The 21905-nt window shown below is 51.3% G+C and overlaps 1 protein-coding gene across 2 annotated transcripts in view; it reads left to right on the forward strand.

Moving 5' to 3' along the window:
- Positions 1-5254: 5254 nt before the first annotated feature.
- PRDM6 (PR/SET domain 6) overlaps positions 5255-21905 on the forward strand; it is a 102243-nt gene continuing 85592 nt past the window's right edge. The window contains exons 1-3 of one of the 2 annotated variants that reach the window (XM_045081417.1): positions 5255-5701; positions 6184-6781; positions 15795-16102. In XM_045081417.1, the coding sequence (XP_044937352.1) occupies positions 6199-6781; positions 15795-16102 (891 nt within the window). In that variant the 5' untranslated portion in view covers positions 5255-5701; positions 6184-6198. Of the gene's footprint in view, positions 5702-5753; positions 6782-15794; positions 16103-21905 lie in introns of those variants that run through there. The other variant, XM_045081418.1, reaches the window with a different exon arrangement.

Genomic DNA, 21905 nt, shown 5'->3' on the forward strand with positions numbered 1-21905 from the left:
AAATCTTTGCGGGACTGAACTTCCTTGATATGTTTTAAAGTCATGAAGTCTTTCCAAATCATAATCGCTGATTTCCCTGAGCTTCGGAAGGGATATATTTAAAAGCTTTCCTGCGGGGAATGAACCGGCCCCAGGGATCGGTAATGGACTGGAGAGCCTTTCGCCTCGAGGTCAGCAGGTCAAATCCAAATCCAAAGCAGGCCCCGGGTGCAGAGAGAGGTATCGTTTGAGTGACAGCTGTTGGGGGACCCTGTGAAAGGTGCTGGTGGGTTCAGCTGCATTTCAAGTGAAGTGAACAGGTGCCGTGTACAGTGATGTTGGCAAAGGATGAAAGAGGGCGGTCAGAAATAGGCCAAGCTTGGGCTCTTGGCCTCAGAGGCCATCTCTGACCTGGCAGAGTGTGGCACTTGCCTTCCCAATCCAGTCGTGACCGGAGGCAGGCAGAGGAGATGCGGGGTCTGAACTGCCACGGCCTCAGAATGGAGAGCCTCCTGCGGCAGCCTCTGAGGAAAGAGATTTCCAGCAACTTCCATTCCCCCCACCGCAGCCCTGCGTCTTACCCTCACTGGTGGCCTTTCTTTCTCACACACTGCTTTTTGTCACTGAGTGAGGACAAAGCGGGGAAGGTGCCAAGGGTCAGGAGGAAAATGGCAGTGATTAGCGTAATTGGTATGAGTTTCCTTGGTTTGGGTTTCTCAGTACATTTTGCACACCACACATCTTAAGACTCTCCGAGGTTGGGTGTAAAATCGATCATAGACATGGAGGTCAGCATTTGGTAGCTCCTTCATAAAAACCTGAGGATGGAAAGCTGCATTAGTCCCATCCTTCCGTTTGAACGTTGAAGAAACAGAGGAGTTGGGGGTGGGAAGGCTCTAAGTCACCAGCAACAGAGCCAACTTCTGCTGATGTCAACCTTGCCTTTGCAAGGACATGGAAGAGCTCACAGCATCTTTCCGGAGCTGGGGGAAACCGGTGGGAGCAGAGGGAGCCCAGTGTCCGGAAGCTGACAAGGCAGACTCCTCCCCAGGGCCTTGGGGCTCCTTGAGAGGGGAGGCCCTTTTATTAAGGGAGCCCCAGGGCCAGGAGGGTGGCATAGCGAATGCCCCATGCCAGGCACAGGACAGTCCTCCTCTTGCTCTGAGTCTGTATTCCAGTTATAAGAGGAGCCTTTCCTGACCACCGTAGTTCACTTACTAACACCCGCTGGTCCACGGCATGTTCTTTCCCCATCCCCCTTCCTCAGTTGCTTCCCAGAGCACTTATGAGTATCTGACAACTCCTTGTTCATTGTTTCATTTTTTTCCTATCCCCCACCCCCCCAACCCTGCCCAGGATAGACTTCTTATGGATCTGGGCTTGGTGGTTTGGTTTGGTTTGCATGTCCCCATAGTGCCTTTCTGAGGGGATGCTGTCCACCAGGATCCCTCTGTGCTCTTTGACATGGGTGCAAGTTGCAAAGCTCCTCCTTTGGGAACTTCCTAGGAGCTGGGGGGGGGGGTAGGGGGTAAGGGGGTAGGATCATCTCTTTCCAGAGATTTCCCCCTTTTGCCTGCATTCCAGGGTCCTCGGATGGCTCTTCCAGATCTTCAAGCTGGAGGAAGGGGGCTTTGTGAATAAGGCAATGTCTACAGAGGCAGGAGGACTGCTGGAGGCCAGAGTCCCTGGGCTGTTTGGATGCCACATTTTCTACCAAGTGTTTGTCAGCAGGCTGGAGGGACCTGTCCACGAATCTGGCTAAATAAAGATTCCTCCTAGCTGGGACCAGCTCTCCCTTCATTTCCATTTTTCTCCTTCTCTCTCCTTTCACCTGCAGGCCAACCCCCGCCCCCCTCCATTTCCCGGGAAAATAAATCTCCGGGAGGAGGCGGGAGAGCGGGTCTCAGAGAACCCTTCTGAATAAATGTCTATATTAATGAATTATTAACTCAGCCATCCATGACCTTAAACCTAGAAGCGGGAGCGCCGAGGGCAGACAGGAGAGCTGCTGAATCCTTTATTGGAGTCCTGTCAAAGGCAGCGGACCATTTGTTCCCCTCCTCCATCAGGAAAAAAATATATATAATTAATATGAAAGGCAAACTTTAAAATTGTATGTCAAACGAAATCAGATAGAGGGTCTCCCTGACCGACTCCTCTTCTAGTTTTCCTGCCCTTCCCTGCCACTCCCGCCTGCTTCCGCCTCCAGCTCCCGTCTTCCCCTCCCAGCTCGGGGTGCAATGGGCTTCCCAAGGATAATTTTCAGGGGAAAAAAAATTGCTCGAGAAAATGATGAATTTGGGTAGTTAATTTATCGATCCCGACTCCTCTTCCCACTTGTTTTATTTTAGAGGTCATTAATCAATGAAGAAAAACACCACCGTGTCCCCCCGTTTGCATTTAATACACTCACGCTCCTTATTTATTCCTCTGGAACAAATTCCCAGCAAATATTCGTCCATCGATTTGGGAGCGATGGATTTTTATAAAGGTTTGATCGCTTCCTAAGTGGTGCAAGTGATTTGTTTCCGCGGTCGTCTTCTAAATAATGAAGAGCAGGGGAGCAGATTTGAGGGGCGCCTGTCCTTCCGGCCGGTGGGCTCGCTTTCTAAGACCCCGGGAGGAGATGTGCCAGGGAGGCGGCGAGCCCGAGGGGCCCGGGCTCAGCTGGGTAGGTGGGCGGCCGACTCCGCCCGGCACTGAGCGCTCCAGGACCGCGGGCGGGCCGGCCGACGCAGCTCTGCGCCCGCGGGTGGTGGGGCCACGCTGACCTCGGCCCCAGCCCAGCCCCTCCGGCCTCATCTGGGTGCCAGCAGCACCCTGACCCCGAGTCGTGGGCCCCCTGGGGAGGCGCTGGGGAATGCTCAGACTCCCAATGCACTCGGCTCCAAATCTGGTCTTGCGCCCCTGGAGTCCCCGGCCTTCAGAGCGCCCACTCTAACTTTTAACCGCCTCCTTCACGCATGTTCTCTAAGGCCTTTGCACCCTAGGGCCCCGTCGAACCTGATGAGTCAGGGACACCACATCCTGGCATAGGGACGGACCGAGGCTCCGTGGCAGTCTCTGTTTCTCCCCTTGACCCCCCACAAGGCAAGGGGAGCCAAATCTCCCTCGAAGTACCAGACACCCCTCTGGCGTCAGTCTGGAAGGTGAGGGGAGAGGTTGGACTAGGGTGGGCAGGAGAGTACACGTGGTGCCTCATTGGCCCGGTTTCCAGCACTCAACAACGGTGTGACCTGAGGCAACCTAGTTTCTGAGCCTCAGTGTCCCCATCTGTAACATGGGGTTAATGGTAACGCTCTCTCCGCGGGGCTGCTGGGCAGAATAAACATAGTGGAAGCTCCTACCCGTGCCTGGCCAATCCGAGGCTCTCGTGGACCGATCCCCTAATCTTCCTAGAAAGGCAAACCCCTGGCTTCCCAGGGTATGGGCGCCAGGAGGTCTTGGGAGCAGTTCCTGCAACTGGCGTCCGAAAATCTCGATAATTTCCAGTGTGTTTGGGGGTGGCGGTATGGGGAGGAGTTCTCGGAGAAGGCCAGTCCCGGGTTACCAAACGCTCGTGCGCAGCCGGCTTGGCTCTAAACAAGAAGGCGGCGGGGCCGCTGCCGGCGGCGTCCGCGCTCCCTTCCCCCGTGCTCCCAGTCTCTCCAGAGATCCAGCAAGGAACCAGCAGAGTGTGAGAAAGAGAGCTTGCTTGCCCCTTTTCCCGAGGCCCTACCGCTTCTCTTCGGCAGTTCTTCCAGCAAGTGGATTGAAACGGGCCTGGAACTTCCTACTCTCCTCCCCATGGAGTTGTTCAAAGCCCGCGCAGACTGCTCGGTTAGCCTCGCGGCCCACAGCACGTGGGTTTTCCCTCGTGGTGTTGGCCTTAAACTTGGGTACTATCAATCTATCCAAGAATGACTGATGACCTTGTCACAACGACGCCAGTCAAAACATTGTCGGTCCAACTCTGTTCCAACCAGCGTCGAAGCAATCCTGCGTGAGACCCGGACAAAGTCTAAACAGCGCGGTTCCCAGGCTCAGACGAAATGAGTGGTGGGAAGACAAAAAGAAACAAGCAGAAATCAGGGAAGAGTGGCTATCAATTGTTCAGAGTGGCGGGTGCTAAGTAAGTTGGCTTGTTTGGGGAAAGACAAATGTCATTTCTTCTCTTTGAGTGTGGGCACAACTCCAGCATGGGGAAAGCGCCTGAGCCGGTCAATTTCACAACCCTCCCCCCACCGCCCCCGTCCGAGCCCTACCCCCACGGAGCTCTGCGGGTTCCTGGAGGAACTGGGGGCCTGTGCCCAATTCGTGGATGTGAGACCGCGCAGGGAAGGGTAGCCTCGCGGCCCCAAGGCACCCGGAGCGGTCAGGGTGGAGGTGGGGCTGCTCTCCCAGCCCGCACACCGGATACCAAGTTTGCGGCAAGAACCTCCTACAAGACACACCGCTCCCCGCTCCCCACCCCCCGCCGCCACCGGGGGCAGCCCCTAACAGTCAAGGGCAAACAAGCTTCGCAGGCGTCGAGAGCAGTTTAACACCGTGAAGAGAGCTGGGGATACTTGCCTCCGATGCCCACACGGAGAAGAGCCCCCCAGGGAGACAACTGGAGAGTGGGTGGGCTTAGCGCTAAGCCCGGTGAGACTCCGCTGTGGCCGCCTCCCCGGCTATGAAAACAGACTTGAGTCCCGCCAGCACTAGGTACCCATTAGAGACCCTCGGTCTCACGCCTCCCAGCTCACCAAAGCCCGTCTCCTCGTCTGCAGCCTGAGGCTTTCATACCAGCGCGCAACCCGCCCCGCCCCGGCCTCTCCACGCCAGGATTTCTGTGGGAAGTTGCGTGGCAGGCTAGTAGATTCTGGCACCCAACAGTACTCCTGCAAACACTGCGCGGGGTAAAAGCACAAACCCGGTAGTGGGACTTGGTCCCCTCGCGGTTTGGGCGCGCCTGCTCCAGTGCGGACACCCGAGTGCGTGCGGAGATGCATTCCGGTTTCCGCGTTTCCACTGCTTGCAAGATCAGGGCCGTGAGCTGGCACCTCGAAAAGACTTATCATGGGCAGAAAGAGACAACAAGCGAGAGCGAGACGTCACGCCAAAACCGGGCGGGGGCCCGAGTGGCTGGGTGGGAGGGCCGAGGAGGTAGCTGTGCGGGAGAGGCGCGCCAGCCGCGTGTGGATCCAGCCGTTAGAACTTCCTTCTTACCCCCTCCCCTCCGTGATTCTGGCCTGCCTCCCTCCTCCCCCGACTCCCTACCTCTGTCTCTCTCCCTCTTTCTCTCTTTTTCTCTCTCTCCCGCCCTCCTCCTCCTCCTCCTCTCTCTCTCTCTCTCTCTCACACACACACACACACACACACGCACGCACGCACACACATTTGTATTTTGTGCTGTCGTAAAACCCACGTGTCCAGCCGGGAGGCTGCCAGAGCGTGGAGCTGAGGGACCGGGACGCGGCCGCGGCCGAGCGCAGCAGCCTACCGGGGCTCGGATCCGCGCCCGGGCCGGCCCGCGCTCCCGCGCACTCCGTTGAATTGCTCCAGCGCGCTCCGCGGGCCTCCGCGCCCGTCCCTAGAGGTCAGGGAGGGTTTGAGGCTGCCGGACCACATCAAGGGCTTTCCTTCTCCGCCGCGCAGGGGCATGTAGCGCAGCGCAGCCGGGACGCACACTCTCCCGCGCGCTCACGGACACACACGCACGCACGCACCCACGCACCCGCCGGCAGTTCCGAGTTTCCAGGTAAGGCGAGGCTTGTCTAGGGCTGGGGGTCTTGGGCTTCCTGGGTAGGAAGCTGGAGATCCTGGGCTAGGGGCGGGGGGCGAGACTGTCCCGCCTCCTGGCGCCGGAGGCCAACGAGGCTCCGGCGCTGCGCCACTCCGGCTCGGTCGGCTCCGGGCGCCGGCGGACAGCGGGGGCTACCTCCTGCCGCCGAGTTGTGCGGGCGAGCGCCCTCGCGCCCTTGCGCCGGGCTTCAACTTGCGGGCCGGGAGCTGGGCGCCCCGGGTCGGAAGCAAGGCGGGCTGCACGGAGCTCCCTTCGATCGGCGCCGCGGCTTCAGAGTAAACTTTGCGCCCTAGCGGAGTTGGAAAGAGGGAGCCGCGGCGCCGGGCGGCAGCAGGCGGAGCCCGGAGTTCAGCTCTCGCTCCGGGGTCTGGGCGGTCATCCTCCCCGGCCCTGGGGCCCGACTCACGCGCACCCTCCTTTCTACCCTCTGCCCCCAGCTTGAGAGGTCGGACATGCTGAAGCCGGGAGACCCCGGCGGCTCGGCCTTTCTCAAAGTGGACCCAGCCTATCTGCAGCACTGGCAGCAACTCTTCCCGCACGGCGGCAGCGGCGGCCCGCTCAAGGGCGGCGCCGCCGCGGGTCCCTTGGGCGCGCCGCAGCCTCTCCAGCCGCCGCCGCCGCCTCCGGAGCGCGCAGAGCCTCCGCCGGACAGCTTGCGCCCGCGGCCCGCCTCACTCTCCTCTGCCTCCTCCACTCCGGCGTCCTCCTCCACTTCGGCCTCCTCTGCCTCCTCTTGCGCCGCCGCGGCCGCCGCCGCCGCCGCGCTGGCTGGTCTCTCGGCCCTGCCCGTGGCGCAGCTGCCGGTGTTCGCGCCTCTGGCCGCCGCCGCCGTCGCCGCGGAGCCGCTACCCCCCAAGGACCTGTGCCTCGGCGCTGCCTCGGGCCCGGGCCCTTCCAAGTGCGGCGGCAGCGGCGGGGACCTGCGGGGCGGCCCGCGCTTCCGCTGCAGCGCGGAGGAGCTGGACTATTACCTGTACGGCCAGCAGCGCATGGAGATCATCCCGCTCAACCAGCACACCAGCGACCCCAACAACCGTACGTAGCTGCAGCCCGCGCGCTCTCCAGGGGCGCGGGCGCCGTCGAGCGCGGGCGCCCAGCGGGGAAGCGGGGAAGCGGGCGGATGAGCCGAGCTGGGACTCCTGGTGGTGGTGGTGGGGGGGGGGGGCTGGTCCAGGCCGCGGCTCTGCATCTCTCAGACCATTGTGGCAAAATTTTCCCGTTAGAGAAAGCGAGAGAACGTATGGGAAGCCGGGTGGCACCTCGGGGTTCCTTTTTCCTTCCCCCCTCATTCCCTGCTTCGCAGCCGAGCTGCTCGAGGACCGGGCACACAGATCTCTGGCCTCCTTGTGGGATTGTGCCCGGGGCCGGGCGGGTACGAGCAGCGCACGCGGGGGCTTAGCTTGGCCTCAGTGGGACGCGAGAGGGACGCTCAGTTTTTCTGGGGACCGTGAATTCCAGGGCTTGTGTCTCCTTCTCCATATCTTGCTTCTGGAGTTAACTTCATCTGCTTATTTTCGGGCCGCCGGGTTGTCAGGGGACAAAAAGCCGCTGGAGTAGGAATTTTGGATGACACTGGGTCAGTTTCTTCTTGCAGGCAGGCATTATTATTAGGTCTTCTATTTATTTAGAAAGGAGAAAAAGAAAAATTGCCAGCTGCTTAATGAGAAAACATTTCCGACTGCAGGGTGGGGTCGTTCCCTGCGGATCCCGCGTTCTCCCTGCACCCGAGATCGTTTAAACATTCGCAGTCCGTAGGCAGGCTTGTTGATTTACTTATTTTACTTTGTTTTAATGATTGTGGCAGTGGTTTAGTATTAGCAGTGTAGTCTCCTTGTTGCCCAGTAAAGGGCAAATGCCTAATTCAAAAATTAGGCAAAAGCCTAATCAGAGCTCCAGAGTCTCTTCTAGCTTCGATGCCTATATTCAGAGTTTCAAACGCTGCTCACAAGTACAAGCTCTGTTTTGAGGTCTTGCAACAAAAGGCTAAATGAAGGCCAAGAATGTGCATTGCTGTACACCCAGTTCTTTTTGGTAGTGTCAGAAGTTACGATGTGAACACCTAAGGCATTGGTGTAGGTGCTCCATACAGTTCCAGAGATCTCTGGAGAGAATATTAAAGGAAAAGAGAGTCAAGTTGAAAGCAGTAGAGGATTTGAAAGCTCAGCGCTCACTTGGCCCTTTTCATCTCATTCCTTCCTTTAGTTCCTGCAGGAGGAAAGTTGATGATAAACATGTATAATTACTCTATTTTGAATAAGCCCCTTCCTGCAGAATGTCTACCGCTCCCTGAACTTCTTAATTTCCTGAACTTCTTAATTCGTTATAAAAGCAAAATAACTACAGGTTTGCGCTAAAGGACTCCCAGAGTCATTACTTTGATGAGGATACGCTAGACACGAGCCTAGGGATGGCGATATTTCAGTCTTTTCATAAGGGATGGCGATTGTTTTTCTGATGGAGATAATTATTACTAACAAAAAAGAGCAGTTATATTTACTTTTTCCCTCTTCAGAGCTTGAGGGTAAAGTATTGGTTTAAAATGAGGGTTTCTCCTCGAATTTGCCCTGTTGTTAAGAAGAGGTGTGTATTTTGGAACTTTAGAAGATTTGATAAAATTATATTGTCCTAATGGATTTTTTTTAAAAAAACCCACTTATCTTCCTCCTGAATTTCTTGAATATGTTGTTTTCATAAACAGTTCTTTTTTTTTTTTTTTAAAGGAAATTAAAAAGGCAAGAAACGCTTTGGAAAAGACAGTTCTGAAATACAGTCATTGTGGCCTGAACGTGCCTCATCAAACTTGCAGTTTCTCTGCTGAATTAAACGAGTGTCAGAAAAGATGGCAGCAGCAGCACCCTAGACCTCTGGCTGTGCCCTGGGATCCTGTATTATTCACAGTGCAGTCTTAAGGTTCAGTGCATTTTCAGAAGAAAACCTAGATTAATCTGAGAAAGAATTGGGAGAGATTGCTAATTAATATGTGGCTATTGATCCATCTGATCATCCAGGTAACATTTTCCTCTGGACGGAGGAAATGGATTATGATTTATTTAAATCATTCCCATTGTGTTAATCATCCGGTATCCCCTTTTAAGTCGACTGACTGAACTGCTTCCCTGTGCAGAGTGCGGGGGAGACCACAGAAGGCAGAGAAAGGCAGTTTGTCCTATTAGAGGTTGCACTTCTCGTTGTTTCCTAATTAAAGGGCCTTTGAGAAAGAAAATGGAAAGCTGAGGTAGCTTTGTGTAATGCTGGCCGAGTGGGCCTGCCATCCTTCCAGAAACTTCTCTGGGCCAGAGTACACACTCATTGGAAACCTTGGGATGTGTTTTCCAAAGATAGAGTGAGAAGTGCTTGGGTTTAATCTGGGGGAGGGGGGCAGAGAGGGGGTCAAAACAAAATCGAAATGCAAAACAAAGAAATGCAAACTTTGGGCTCCCCCTTGGTGGGGTAAGTTGGTCTGTTACTGGAAAGGTGGTGAAAACCAGAGCTGCTGCTTATTCCCAGGTTGTATGAGGGTGGGGGTGACATGGGGTGGGGTGAGGGGCTGCCGAGAAGGAAAGAATCTGTTAATTTTTCTCCCCTGCACATACTTTCCTAACTAGGAAAACTAGGAACCTTTTAGGTTCTTGCCATCTGCTTGTGGAAGCAATCTGTGAAGTGACCACTCCACATTGCTTTATTTTATTATTTTGTATTTAAAAGGATGTTGAGTCATTTTCTTTCTCTTACAAGGCTAAGAAAGGGACCCCCTCAATTCTCTTTCCTGTACAAGAGTCCCTCTTTGCCTGGGAGCAACAACCCAGTAACACGTGTGAATCATTAACACTCGCTTCACCTTGAAACTTTATTGGCATCTTTGGCCAAGACCACAGTTAAGGCATAGCGGAGGGTCCTGTAGTTTGCTTTAACATGAAAGGACTTAAAAACAGCAGACACTGTATATGCTGGCTGGGGTGAACTCTTCCCATATATTTCTCTTATCCCTGTGGGTTTATATCACCATGGAAGTACACTTTCCCCTGACTCTCTGAATGCCTATTTGCCTTTTTTTCACCTCCCTAATCCCAGTGGGCGGTGGTATAACAGAAATGGAAGACGGGGCCTTTCTTCCGTGTCTTGTATTACCGTACGCCCGTATTTGCTGCCTGGTTGCCTAAAGCCACTGATTAGGTCAGTCTCCTCTGCTGTTGCCTCTTCTCGGTTTGGGGAGCTGGTGCCTTGCTTGAGACCCCGTCACTCCTCTTGGAAGGTAGGGAAAGGCGGCCACAGGGCGCCCCTGGTGTTTGTACAAATGATACCAGGCAGTGTCTCTGGTCTGGCTGATTGCCTTTGCAGACCATTCAGGGGAGGTGTTCCTTTTTTCCATCTGGGAGGGAGTTGGCAGCTAAGTCCTCCCTGGGGGGGTCTTTGCACGTGGGATGGGGATGCTTTGCAACTTCCCCAGCTGGAGGTCTCTTCCTCCTTGCAGGTTGGGGAAGCCTTGCTATGCAGGGAACAGTGGAGGGAACAGCACTGGCAGGTACTCAGGTGTCAGAGTAGGGCCTGAGGCTTTTATCTTGGTAGCACCACCCTTTCCAAGGGGTAGGGGAGTGGGGCTTTGTAAGAGAAGGGAATCTGGGGTTTGTCCAGTAGCGTTAGAGAGAGACGCGGGGAAGAGCGCACTAAAAGGAGGGTACTGTCAGACCTGCCCCAGTCTCCTCCCATCCAGCTGGGAAACGCAGGTCCTATTTGGGGGAGCTCCCGAGCCCAGTAACCCCGCAGTGGGGTCTTCCTGCCACTAAGGCCCAGGCTCCGCTGCTCCTGCCCAGCGTCCCGCTGTCAGCCGCCAGCGACTTAGATTTCAGACCTAGTCCCTGGTGGGAGGGAGGCTAGGAGCCAGCGTGTGGGCTTTCGTGTTCTATTTTTCTTTTTCTCTTTTCTCTCTTTTTGTGTGCAGGCCCAGCCCCATCCCGTAACACACATGATTTAGCTATTTTACATCATTCGTTATCTAGCGCCCTGAAACTGAACATAGAGCCATATATTAGATTGAGGTTAGAAGAGGTGGCGACTGTTTATTTAAGGTGATAAAATGGTCCATCAGCAGTAATCTCCATCGATATGTGCCACCAGGAGATGAAGGATGAGGGGACAAGCCACAATTAATTGCCCTATGGTTTTGTAGGGGAGAGTGGAGCCAGCCCAGGCCCGCTTCGATCTTCTCTCCGTCCTATTCATCATCTCTGTGTTGTGTATGGCCGCCTCGCAGGGGCAGGGGCCAGCCAGGTTTATCTCGGCGCAATATTCTCCCGCCCGCACACCCCGGCGCTCCCATTTAATTTATTAATACACTCATCGGAAGACAAGTAAAATCCACATTGCGTCCCCCCCCCCCCCACTTTCTGTTCCTCCCGCTTTTGTCTCGCGCTCTTGGTCCCTGGGCCAAGCCGGCAGCCAGGCGGCGCGGGGGAAGCCCTGTGCCTGCGCGATTTCGCCGGGAGCTTTAAACTCGCCGAGACCGAGCGCTCCAGAAGGTTCCGCGCGCCCACAGTCGGCTGCCCTCACCGGCGGCCGGGGCTAGCCTGCCTCGCCTTCTGGACGCGCCTCCGGGGCCTCTCCCGGGAGCCCGAAAGGCCCCAGTGGGGTGGAGGCCGAGCAGCCGCGGGGAGGGGGCGGTGTCGCGGCCACTTAGGTCTCGTCGGGGAGCCCCCGGCTGGCAGGGAGGGGCCGAGGCCTTCAAGGTTCGGACTGGGGTGCCGGGCCTCCAGCCGGCCTGGGCCTGGCCCTCCGCCCCGTCCCGTCTAGCCCCTGGCGCGCGAAGGCTGGCGGCAGAGCGCAGGCTGGAGGCCGGGGGCGTGCACCCCGGTGTGGGAGCCTCCGGCCGCGGCGCCCTGCTTGCCCCCAGGCTCGGGACCCCGGCAACCCCGCGCCCGCGCCCAGAGCGCGCACGCCGCTACCAGCAGGCGGCACTCCCGGGGCGCTTCGCCGGCCGGGATCGATGGGCGCCCGCCCCGCCGGGCTCGGCCTGCGGGCCTGGGGGCCACGACCTCCCCAGCGGTCGGGGACGATTTATAGCTTGGCTGTTACTGCCGCCCAGGCGGGGAGGCAGGCTTCTCAGCCGCATCTCGGTGTCCTTTCCAGAGGATGAGTGAGGGCAGGCGGAGGCCTAGCGGTGTCGTGGAGCCGAGGCTTGGTGTGGTGGGGGTTTTCCCCGCGGGTCCTGGCTCTGCCGGGGGCCCACACGCCTCCGTCAGCCTCCCCAGACAGCAAAGAAGGCCCGAAACGTTTTAAATTTCACCTTTCCTAGAACGCGAAGTGAAACACCAGGAAAGAAAACCGTGGCCTGCTTTGGCCCCCTTTACCTTCAAATAGGTCCGTTTTCAGTTGCAAAAGTTGTATGTGTCGTGGGAAAAATACTCCCAACAGTACACAAGGGTATGAAATGAAGAGTCAAAGTCTGCTTTTCGTTACACTTGGCCTGGCCTTCCCAAGTCAGGGGGTGAATTCAGTCTGTAACCTGGTGCTCCCTCCTCTCATTCAGGGACAGGAGCAGAAACAGGAGCACTGACAGACCTACGAGAGACAGAGGAGGGAGGGACCATGATCTCTCCTATTGCCTAATCCTAGAAATAGCATTGCACAGTATCTTGCTTGGAGATTTCTGATTATGTTTCTCACAGATATAGAAAACACTTTACAAATAATAATTAGGGACTTACGGAAAATTACCCTTTTATTTTAAGATAACCCAAGAACGTTTATTTGTTTACTCTTTATGAATACAAATAGACTTGTATTATGTATTTCCTGGCGTGGAATGTTGTGTGTAATGTATGTGTGATATACATTTTGGAGGGGTGCAGTTGGGGCATCTAGTCGGCTTGTCTCTCAGAGCTTATAGGTGTTTATGGCTCGTCTCTAGAAAACACTCTGCTAGAATGTTTGTCTCACTGTGCCGCTTTTCTCAACCCCTGAGTAATAACAACTTGTCTGGAGCATCTTCACAATACTCTGGGACTCTGGGCTGTATAAGAGAGTTAGAGGCCAGGTGTTTTCAATGGCAGAGGTTTTGTGTATTAAAAAACAACAAGATATAAGATGTAATTGGATAGCATTGGTCAACTTCTCCAGCAGAATATTTTGATGGAAGCATGAGGTGGTTTATCAGTTAAGACTCATGTAATTGAAGTGAATTGGCCTCCTTTCGCTGCTGTGGACTTCACGCACCAGTAGTCTTCTACATATTGGGAGAAACTCTGCTTTTTCTAAAGCAAAATGCCGCTATTAAGTTTTTCAACACCGCTGGAGACCGTTGAAACTTAGGTAGAAGAGAGTTTTGGAGGACCGCTTGGAGGAAGGGCTAGCCACTGTTTTATCCTGTGTAACAAATATGGGGAGTGTGTTTGCTGTCTGTGGGGGTGGTGGCCGGAGTTGGTATTTTTCCTCCTTATTTTATTACTGATATATTTGGTCTGATAGTACAAGTTGCGGAGATGTGGGAAGTTGACAGGATCTCTGGTGTGGACGGGTGAGGAGTGAATATCAAATGCTCTTGCTCCTTCCCCTGTGCCTGGTTGAGTCAGCTAGAAAGGGAAAGGGAGTTAAGCAGCTCCCTGGAGTGATTTGATTTTTGTTTTTTACGGGGTGTGTTGCCTTTGCTTATTGCCGTTTGTTTTAAGCTGTTTTTGCTACGATGCTGAAAGGTCATCTCTGAGGTCAGACACTAAAATTCAGAATCCAGGGTATCATCTGTTCACTTTCTGATACGTTGAACCTCCCCAAACCCAAGTGTGGGAGAGAGATGCAGAAATCTCTGCAATTCACTGATGTTAGAGCAATTGTTGTGCCCCCCCCCCAATAGTGCTTTCGGTGAAATACTTCAGTTCTATTGATGATGTGTTTGGGTATAAAACTCTCCCAGCTTTCACTGGTCTCCGTAGATCTTTAGATCTGGAGGCTTTGAAGTCATCCAAACCTGACTGTGAATCTTCCTACCACTTTCTAGTTTCTGATCCTTGGTCTCGTTAAAATTGCCCGTGAAACCTCAAATTACCTCATCTGCAAAATGGGGATCATGATATGATATTTGGTTCAGGATAGGAGTCTGGAATGGCATAGGCACGGGGTGACTTTGGATTTTTATCATCTTTTTTTCTTTCCATTCCCCCCTTGTCATGAAGTTGTCGTTTTTCACAGTCAGAAGCTTGAGAGGATGTGTGAAGCGTTTCTGGAAGGGCTGACATATAGTAAGGTTAGGAATACTTTCCACCTAGGCTCTAAAGTCAGAAGCAGAGACTGATGCTCTCCTTGGATTAGTTGGTGTTACTGGGAGAGGGGGCCTTTGTGTGATGGACGCCCAGAGGCATGGGTACTTCCCCACCTGTAGAAACAGGTTGCTGCTTTTCACTTGGGGGGACTGGGACCCCTCCAGGAGGGGTCTGACCCCTGCAGTCAGAGGGTCCCGCATTTCTTGGGCTTTCTTGGGAAGAGTGCGGGATAGGGGCTGAGGAGAAGCATGTCCGACTGGAGCCCTTCTTCACTGAAATGGGATGAAACAAATGTCAAAACCAGGGTTCGTGTGCCCCAAGGCGGGGTTACCCTTAGGGGTTCCTTCCTTGAAGATTCTTCAGTGATTCTCTTTGTCAAAGGTTACCTGGGCTTCCCTCTGTCTTAGCACGGATAGGACACACTTAGAGCGATCCACCAGGCCTGGCAGTGACCAAAGCCAGGTGCAAGAGCTAGGAGGCTCTGAATGTGCCCCAGTTCCAGCCATTCGTCCCTCTGTCCATCAGTCTGTCACTAGCCACGGGACTCCCTTGCGTAGGGGGTGAGGCACCACGGCTCCCCAGGGAGGCTGGGCTGTGGAGGCTGGGTCACGCAGGAGGGCGCCGAGGCTGCCTCGCTGAGGCAGGTCTGCAGGGCCGGGGCGCAGACACCGCGGCTCCGCCAGGCCCATTAATAACCCGGAGGGCGCTGCGATCCGACAGCGCGGTCGCCGCAGGCCCTGCTTCCCGTGGCCGCCTGGCCTTTTCCCATCCAGTTCGAGAGCAGGGACCCTGGGCATCCACAGCCATCCGACCCAGCGGGAGGGCGAGGGTCCCCTTGCGCTCTGGGGAGCGTCAGAGAGGGAGGTTTGTTCACAACAGTTCTCCTTCGCTTACAAGTCCTGAGAATTGCTTGCAGCCTTGGGGATCAACCCTCTGGGCAAGAGTTGGGGACCTCGCTGCTGAACCGTTACCCTGATCCTTAAGTTTCCAATTTATTCCCTTTTGGCTTCTGGGAAGAGCTTGCACTCGAGCATAGACACTCCAAACCTGGCAGAACAGTCCCCCTTTTCCACCCGTGGCCAGAGCAGGCTCCATCACGGACCCCAGTGCCAGTGTGCCCTCACTGGCCGGTGTCTGATGTGCTGGAGGCCACTGGGCAGGCCACGGTGACTCTGTGCTCTGGTGCAGGCACCAGGGGGTGGGTGGGTCCCTACAGAGTAAGCAGGGCGCTCTGTGCCAGGCGGGGAGCCCACCTGCCCCAGTGGTTTTAGAAGGATCTTCTAGAATTGTAGAAAGAAGAAAACCAATTATACTCAGGCGACCAAAGCAGAATCTCTCTGAGACAGAAGGTTGAGCAAGAGATGGGGTCTGCTCCCGGCACAGTGAGAAACACACCTGCAAACCCCTGATCAAGAGAGGACTTCTGGGAGCAGGGGAGAGGAGCAGAGGGGACTAGAGAAAGAAGGGAAGAAGCAGAGAGAGACACACCTCAAGGAGTAGAAAGCAGGCCGTGGGGGATTCTCAGCGAGAGCCACACCATCCACACCCAGCTCACCAGCCTTTTGGGCAGGGGGGGGGGATGGGGAGGGGGGGTGGTTTGCCCCCTACCGGGCTGATTTGGGTGCGGCGATTTCCCTCTCCCCACCTTCCCAGTGGCCTGGGCGGCCTGCAGGGCTTACTCGGAGGGTGGCTTCCCGGGAGGGGATGGGGTGGTCTCGGGGTCTCTCTCCCTGAGGACGGGCCGCCTGGAGCGACGGGTTAACCTTCTTCCTTCCCTCCCTCCCGCCTGTCTCCGGCAGGTTGCGACATGTGTGCGGACAACCGCAACGGCGAGTGTCCCATGCACGGGCCGCTGCACTCGCTGCGCCGGCTCGTGGGCACCAGCAGTGCCGCGGCCGCCGCGCCCCCGCCGGAGCTGCCCGAGTGGCTCCGGGACCTGCCGCGGGAGGTGTGCCTGTGCACCAGCACTGTGCCCGGCCTGGCCTACGGCATCTGCGCGGCGCAGAGGATCCAGCAGGGCACTTGGATCGGGCCCTTCCAGGGCGTCCTTCTCCCCCCGGAGAAGGTGCAGGCGGGCGCAGTGAGGAACACACAGCATCTCTGGGAGGTAAGCCCCTCTCCGCCCAGCACCTTGCCAGCCCTTTGGAGCTTTGGCAGGGGAAGAGCCTGGCCCTTGGTGGTGGTGGGGGCGGGGAGCAGCTTTGGGGAGAGCCTCCCTTGTTCTCCAGATGGCAGTGGAAGATAGGTTTCTCTGGTCATGCAAGTGCCAGGTGTCCATAGCACCTGCAGACAGGAGGTGCCTACTTCGGCCTGGCCCAGCAGGAACCCAGTGGGAAGACAGGGCCTCCAGGTCTCCATGTGTAACAAACTTCTGTTCCAGCTGGGTTGGATTTGACTGTTGGTCTCCCTGGGTCTTGAGAGAAAAAGAAGCCAGCAGAGGTGACAGCGCAGAGGAAGCTGGGGCATTGGGGTGTAAGCTAGGTGGATTTTGTGTCCCATTCCGAGCTCTTCCAGGATGGTTTCAGGCAATGGGCAAGAAGGAACATAAGCATAAACGGGAGGAAGAGAGTCAGGCTTCTTTTCTCAGATAAAACCATTTTTCTTAATGCTGAACTCGAGAGCCTGGGGCATGTTTCATAACTTTCCGAGTGTCCCAAGGAAGCAAAATTTCCTCATGAATCAGAAAAATCCCAAATTCTGCTTCTTCTCAGACAAAGCACAATCATGCAGTCTTCCACAAGAGAGAGAATCGAAACAGAGGGAAACTCGGAGCACTTTGATATCGCCCAATTAATGATATTATTTCAGTGGCACAATCTTACCTCAGGCTATTATTTAAAAATCAGCAGTATATTTCAAAAATGTTAATCTGAGATTTCTCCCAGAGCTTTACCATTGATTTCTGAGATCCAGCGCTGAAGAGGCAGATTCTTAGCCATAGGTGGGCCCCCCCAACTAGCTTTAGCCACCTCTCATCCATGGAGTGATTTCTGACATACAGGATGGTGGAAGTCTTACCCTTAGGGCCATGTGTAAATCTCACAGAGGCTGGGCAATATAATGGGAGTAGCCAGAAAAGAAAGTCTGTCAAGTGCCAGAGGCCAGCTTGGCCAGGACCTGAAGGCTCCGTTAATGGGTCATTTCTGCGTACACTCATTGTGTCATACACTTGGTTGCTGGCCTTTCAGGATGGGCAGCATGCTCCCTGTGAGCTGCCGCCCAGTCGCTGACTAAAACTCGAGGGATTCAGTAACCCACTCAGATTTTCGTTGAGCCCTCCGGCCGGCACCATCTTAGGTCCTGGAGACACAGTGTTGTGAAAAACAAATCTGGTCTCCACAGGCATTCCATGAAGTTTAGCATGGGGCACTGGGGCCTGAGCTGGTAAAACCCCCTTTGATGGGGGGGTCTAAGTGGTTAAACTCACAGCCCAGGAGCCAAGATGGTAACATGGCGGCCATGGGCCACACACCCCACCCTTATCCAGGCTCCCAGGTTCCATTTTGCTCCTAAACTGGAAAAAACAATGACACGTTTTTAATCTTTCAGGATAGGATTTCTTGAGCAAGGAAGAAAATGTTGGGCGTCTTTATGTCACCAAAGAGTGCCTTTCTTTCTTTCTTTCTTTCTTTCTTTCTTTCTTTTTTTAACAGATGTTTAAAATAGGAAAGCGGCAGGAGAAAATGGCTTGGTACGTAGAGCCAGGTTAGAAGTTAGAGCTTTTTGGATTGGAAAAACTGACAAGTGGGGAATAATCAAAGCATCTGGTTTTGAAATATTTCCCAGTTGGTTTTTGTTTCTGACTAATTAGTTGTAACCTCCAATGCGGTTTAAAGTTTATAAAACACTTCCAGGCACTTTTCATGTTCCAGTAGTGTTATTAGGAGCTCTAATACCCTACAGTTAAAGGTCTGCCAATACTTTTCCGAGGAGACGGTGAAGCAGTTGTTCAAGGGTACAGATTTGTTCCATCTGCAAATGGTAAAATTGAACACTGTCATATTGCCCTCTGATGCCCCAGGTTTGGAGTTCATCTATTTTTAGAGTGTCAGGGGATGGAGTCATAAACATGAAAACAAAACAAAATAAAACAAAACAAAACCCCAACAACCCAATAGCTCATTGTTTCGTTTTGCTTGAAAGGATCTGGATATGAATGGGATGTTGGCTGGAGATCACTACACGAACAGAATGTAATGATACATATTCATACCGAAAAGTATAGAGCCTTCTTTTTGTGCTTTTCCTTGTACTTTATGAAGTTAAAATTCTGTTGAAATAAGGAGAGTGGGAATTGAGCGATGTTGTTGATGCCTCAGTGGAGAGGAATTGCGTCCTCGCTGTTGTTTTAGGTACGTGAGTTGGTTCTGTGTTAGACGACTTGCTGGGCGTGTGCGTGCTTGAATCATCTCCAGATCCCTCCTTGTAGATTCAGAACATGATCTATTTATTTTTATCATCTGTTAGAACAATTAGAATAAGCAAACATTGCGGGGATGGAAGGGATATTAAAAGTGATCAAAACTGCAGCCGTGCAAAATGTATCCGTCTCCTGGGAGAACCTATAAAATGTGACAGAGCAGGGCCAGGTAACTTAGGGCCAATGTCCATTTGTAAGATAAAACACTTACTCTAGTAGGTTTCAGGTTTTTATTCGTATGATTATTTTTATGCTGTGAAGTCTGAGTTTATTTTTAATTTTAAGCTTTATGATTTTTTTTTTTTTAACGAAATGTGACACTTTGAATTTAGCCAAATTTACGACAGGAGAGTCTAAGTGTTAGATTGTTCCTGAAACGTTAGTCTTTGCTTTCAGACCTAAATTCTCTTGTGGAAAAAGCTGTCATCATTGTATTCTTCCTATTAAGAAGGATTCCATCATCGGAATACACGGTAGAGCTATAGGAAACTTTCGGCACTAATTATTTAATGACTCATGTAATAATTATCCATTAGAAAAAACACATTCTTTTTTTTTTCCGTAAGATTTTATTTACTTGACAGAGAGAGAGAGATCACAAGTAGGCAGAGAGGCAGGCAGAGAGAGAGGGGGAAGCAGGCCCGCCATCGAGCAGAGAGCCCGACGCAGAGCTCGATCCCAGGACCCCGAGATCATGACCCGCGCGGTAGGCAGACTCAACCCACTGAGCCACCCAGGCACCCAGGCACCCCCCCAAAACACATTCTTTTAGACATCTTCCAGATTATCAGGTCGACATAAAGCAGATCTTTAAAAACTTAAAAGCAGTCGAATTGTTACCATTTCATTTTAAAAGTCAACTGGAATCGTCTCTCTTGCTCACATTTTTTTTCAAGTCACTTGCTGATGAAGAAATGTCTTTATATTTAGAGTTCAATACTTGGGGCCTGGCGGATCTTACCGGGGTTACTTATCTTTATTTCAGTACAATAAATGGATGGCTAATCTTTTCCCGTCACTGTTTCCAAGTAGATGATGGATTTTTGTTTCAGTTTACAGCCCGTTGTTTTTAGTATGGCTGTACTTTATTATACACATGAAGGCTTATTACAGAAACAATCAGATTCACCTTAGTTAACTGCTTTTGTTTAATCATTAAAAGCTCTATTTTCTTTGTAGAAAATTACTTTTTAATATTTAACATACATCAGCCATGGGGAGCTTATTTGATTGTTTTGTCAGTATGCTGTCATCTTTTAGCTAATATTTTCTTTGTGCTAATCCTGGTTCTTAAAAATATAGCAATTTAAAGAAAGTTCAATATCATTCCATTACCTTCAATATATTTTGGCTCTTTGGGGGTATCCAAGGGAAATTCTAGGAGTTTTTTTTTCTTCTTTCTCTTTTTTTTAAAGCCAGGAGGCCCAGGTGATTTTTTTTTTTTTTTTTATCTTTTGTAGTTTAAGGAGATTAAAAAACTAAAAGCCAAATTACTCGCATTTTTTTTTTTTTGGCCAGTTTCTTTTAGAATCAGATTTTAATGTGTTTTACAAAAAATAATAAATTCATTGAGTTTAAAACAAAAACATTACAGGATGGATTAAACAATCACTCGCTTTTGCTTACATACATTTATTCTAGCAAGACTTAAATGCATGGTATATTTCTAGCTCTTTGGCTAAAATGAGAAACGTCTTTCTGAACATTTTGCAAAGAAAACATAGTCTTTCTCAGCAATTAGGTCTTATTGATGAGAGTGAGATAATTTTGTTCTAATGTGTTTTCTAATAAAGAAGTGAAAGGCACGTTTGATTTCAACATTTATGAAAACATTATCTCAATTATTAATGTGCCCTTTTTCCCTTGAGATAAATTAATCTAGTTGCACATGGTTTCCCCTTTCTGCTTAACATCAGAATTTAATGTGGCTGGACCTGAGGAATGTATGTCGTGCAAACCTAAAATTCTATTGGATATAAAATTCGGAAGTTTAAAATAAAGTATAGTTTAATTAAGATGGGCTACAGTTACCCAGGCCTTTATATCAGAGTCTGATTTGACAGGGAATTTTAGGGACAATGACAAAATAAACTTGTTTTCACCCTCGAAAAATTACGCTGCTAATTGAAATAATGTAGTGACTTGTTAAGATTACAGTCAAGGTACTAGAGGAGGCTTTAATTTTATGGAATCTGTCTTTGCCTCAGTAAATTTCAGTGTTTTGTTTTCATTTACACTATGTGAAAACCTTCATTATTTTTCTTCAGAAAAGCAAGGGGGGGATAGCATAATGTGGGGCATTTTTTTTGTGTGGTTTGATTTTATGCCATAATATTTTAGATTTAATAAGAGATTTGCTTCTAAGCAAATGGTCGATTTTTCATCATTACCATTTAGCTTAGGTCAAAAGACATTGATGAAACCAATATTAAAAATATATTACACATTGCTAAATGTGTATATTTCAGAACCATCACTGGCAATTGGTACTTGAAGGAAATGAATTGGCTTCATATTTTAAATGCATTACTTACATTTTTTTAATCGTCACCCAATTCCACGTAGAGTACTGTACTCACTTGTATATATATATATATTTAGATGTTGAAAAAATAATTTAAAATTAATCATTTAAAATGAAATTAAAATCACTTAAAAATTTGATTGAAATGATTTTAAAATTGTTCCCATGATAGTATTATAATTACATAGCCCACGGTTTTGCTTTACAGACTTTTTGGCTCATTGGGCCTGATTCACCAAAGCACCAAGGGATAGAATTATGTGGCCATTCCCAGTCATATTGAACTAGAAATTGTGCTTCTTAGTAATTTATCATTTCATATAATGGACTGCTTGTCAGCGTGGTTTTGAATATGTCTATTTTATGAACTCTAAATAATTTCTCCTTAAGAATAAACTGGAGTCCTACTCCTATGATGTCTTCAATTTGGAGAGGAACAGCTGGTGTATCTCTTCAGCTTTGCCTCATTTGATTTGAAGATGTCTGTGATAGCGGTGCCCATTTGATAGAGTGCGAGCATTTTATAGTTTTACATAAACTGTATAACCATCTGCCGCCTCTTGGAATGGTTTCCAGCATTGTGTTAAAAAATCAAAACTTCGCGCTCCGAGTCGGCTTTGCAGAGGCCTGTGAAAGTCTTTCTTTTAAAGGGTTTATGTCTCGCCCTGCCCAATGCCACCCTTCGTTTTTTAAGTCCAAAACTGATACCGCTTAAAAAAAACCCAAAAAACCAAAACAACAACGTCGATAGCAGCCATTTGGAAATTCTCACATGAGTGAGGTTTAATCCAAATATGCATGTGACGTGACAGGGCCTCAGTTGCAAATACTTTATGAAGAGTGATGTGTTCTGTATCTCAGGACTCTTTTTCTCATTAGTCAGTTCATTTTATCTGTTGTTTACAGATCGCTTCTCTTATTGATAGCATTTTGTCCATGCAAAGGAAATAACTCATAAGTATGTCT

Source organism: Mustela putorius, unplaced genomic scaffold (genome assembly GCF_011764305.1).
Source record: "Mustela putorius furo isolate JIRA1106 unplaced genomic scaffold, ASM1176430v1.1 tig00000561_pilon_pilon_pilon, whole genome shotgun sequence".
NCBI lineage: Eukaryota > Metazoa > Chordata > Mammalia > Carnivora > Mustelidae > Mustela > Mustela putorius.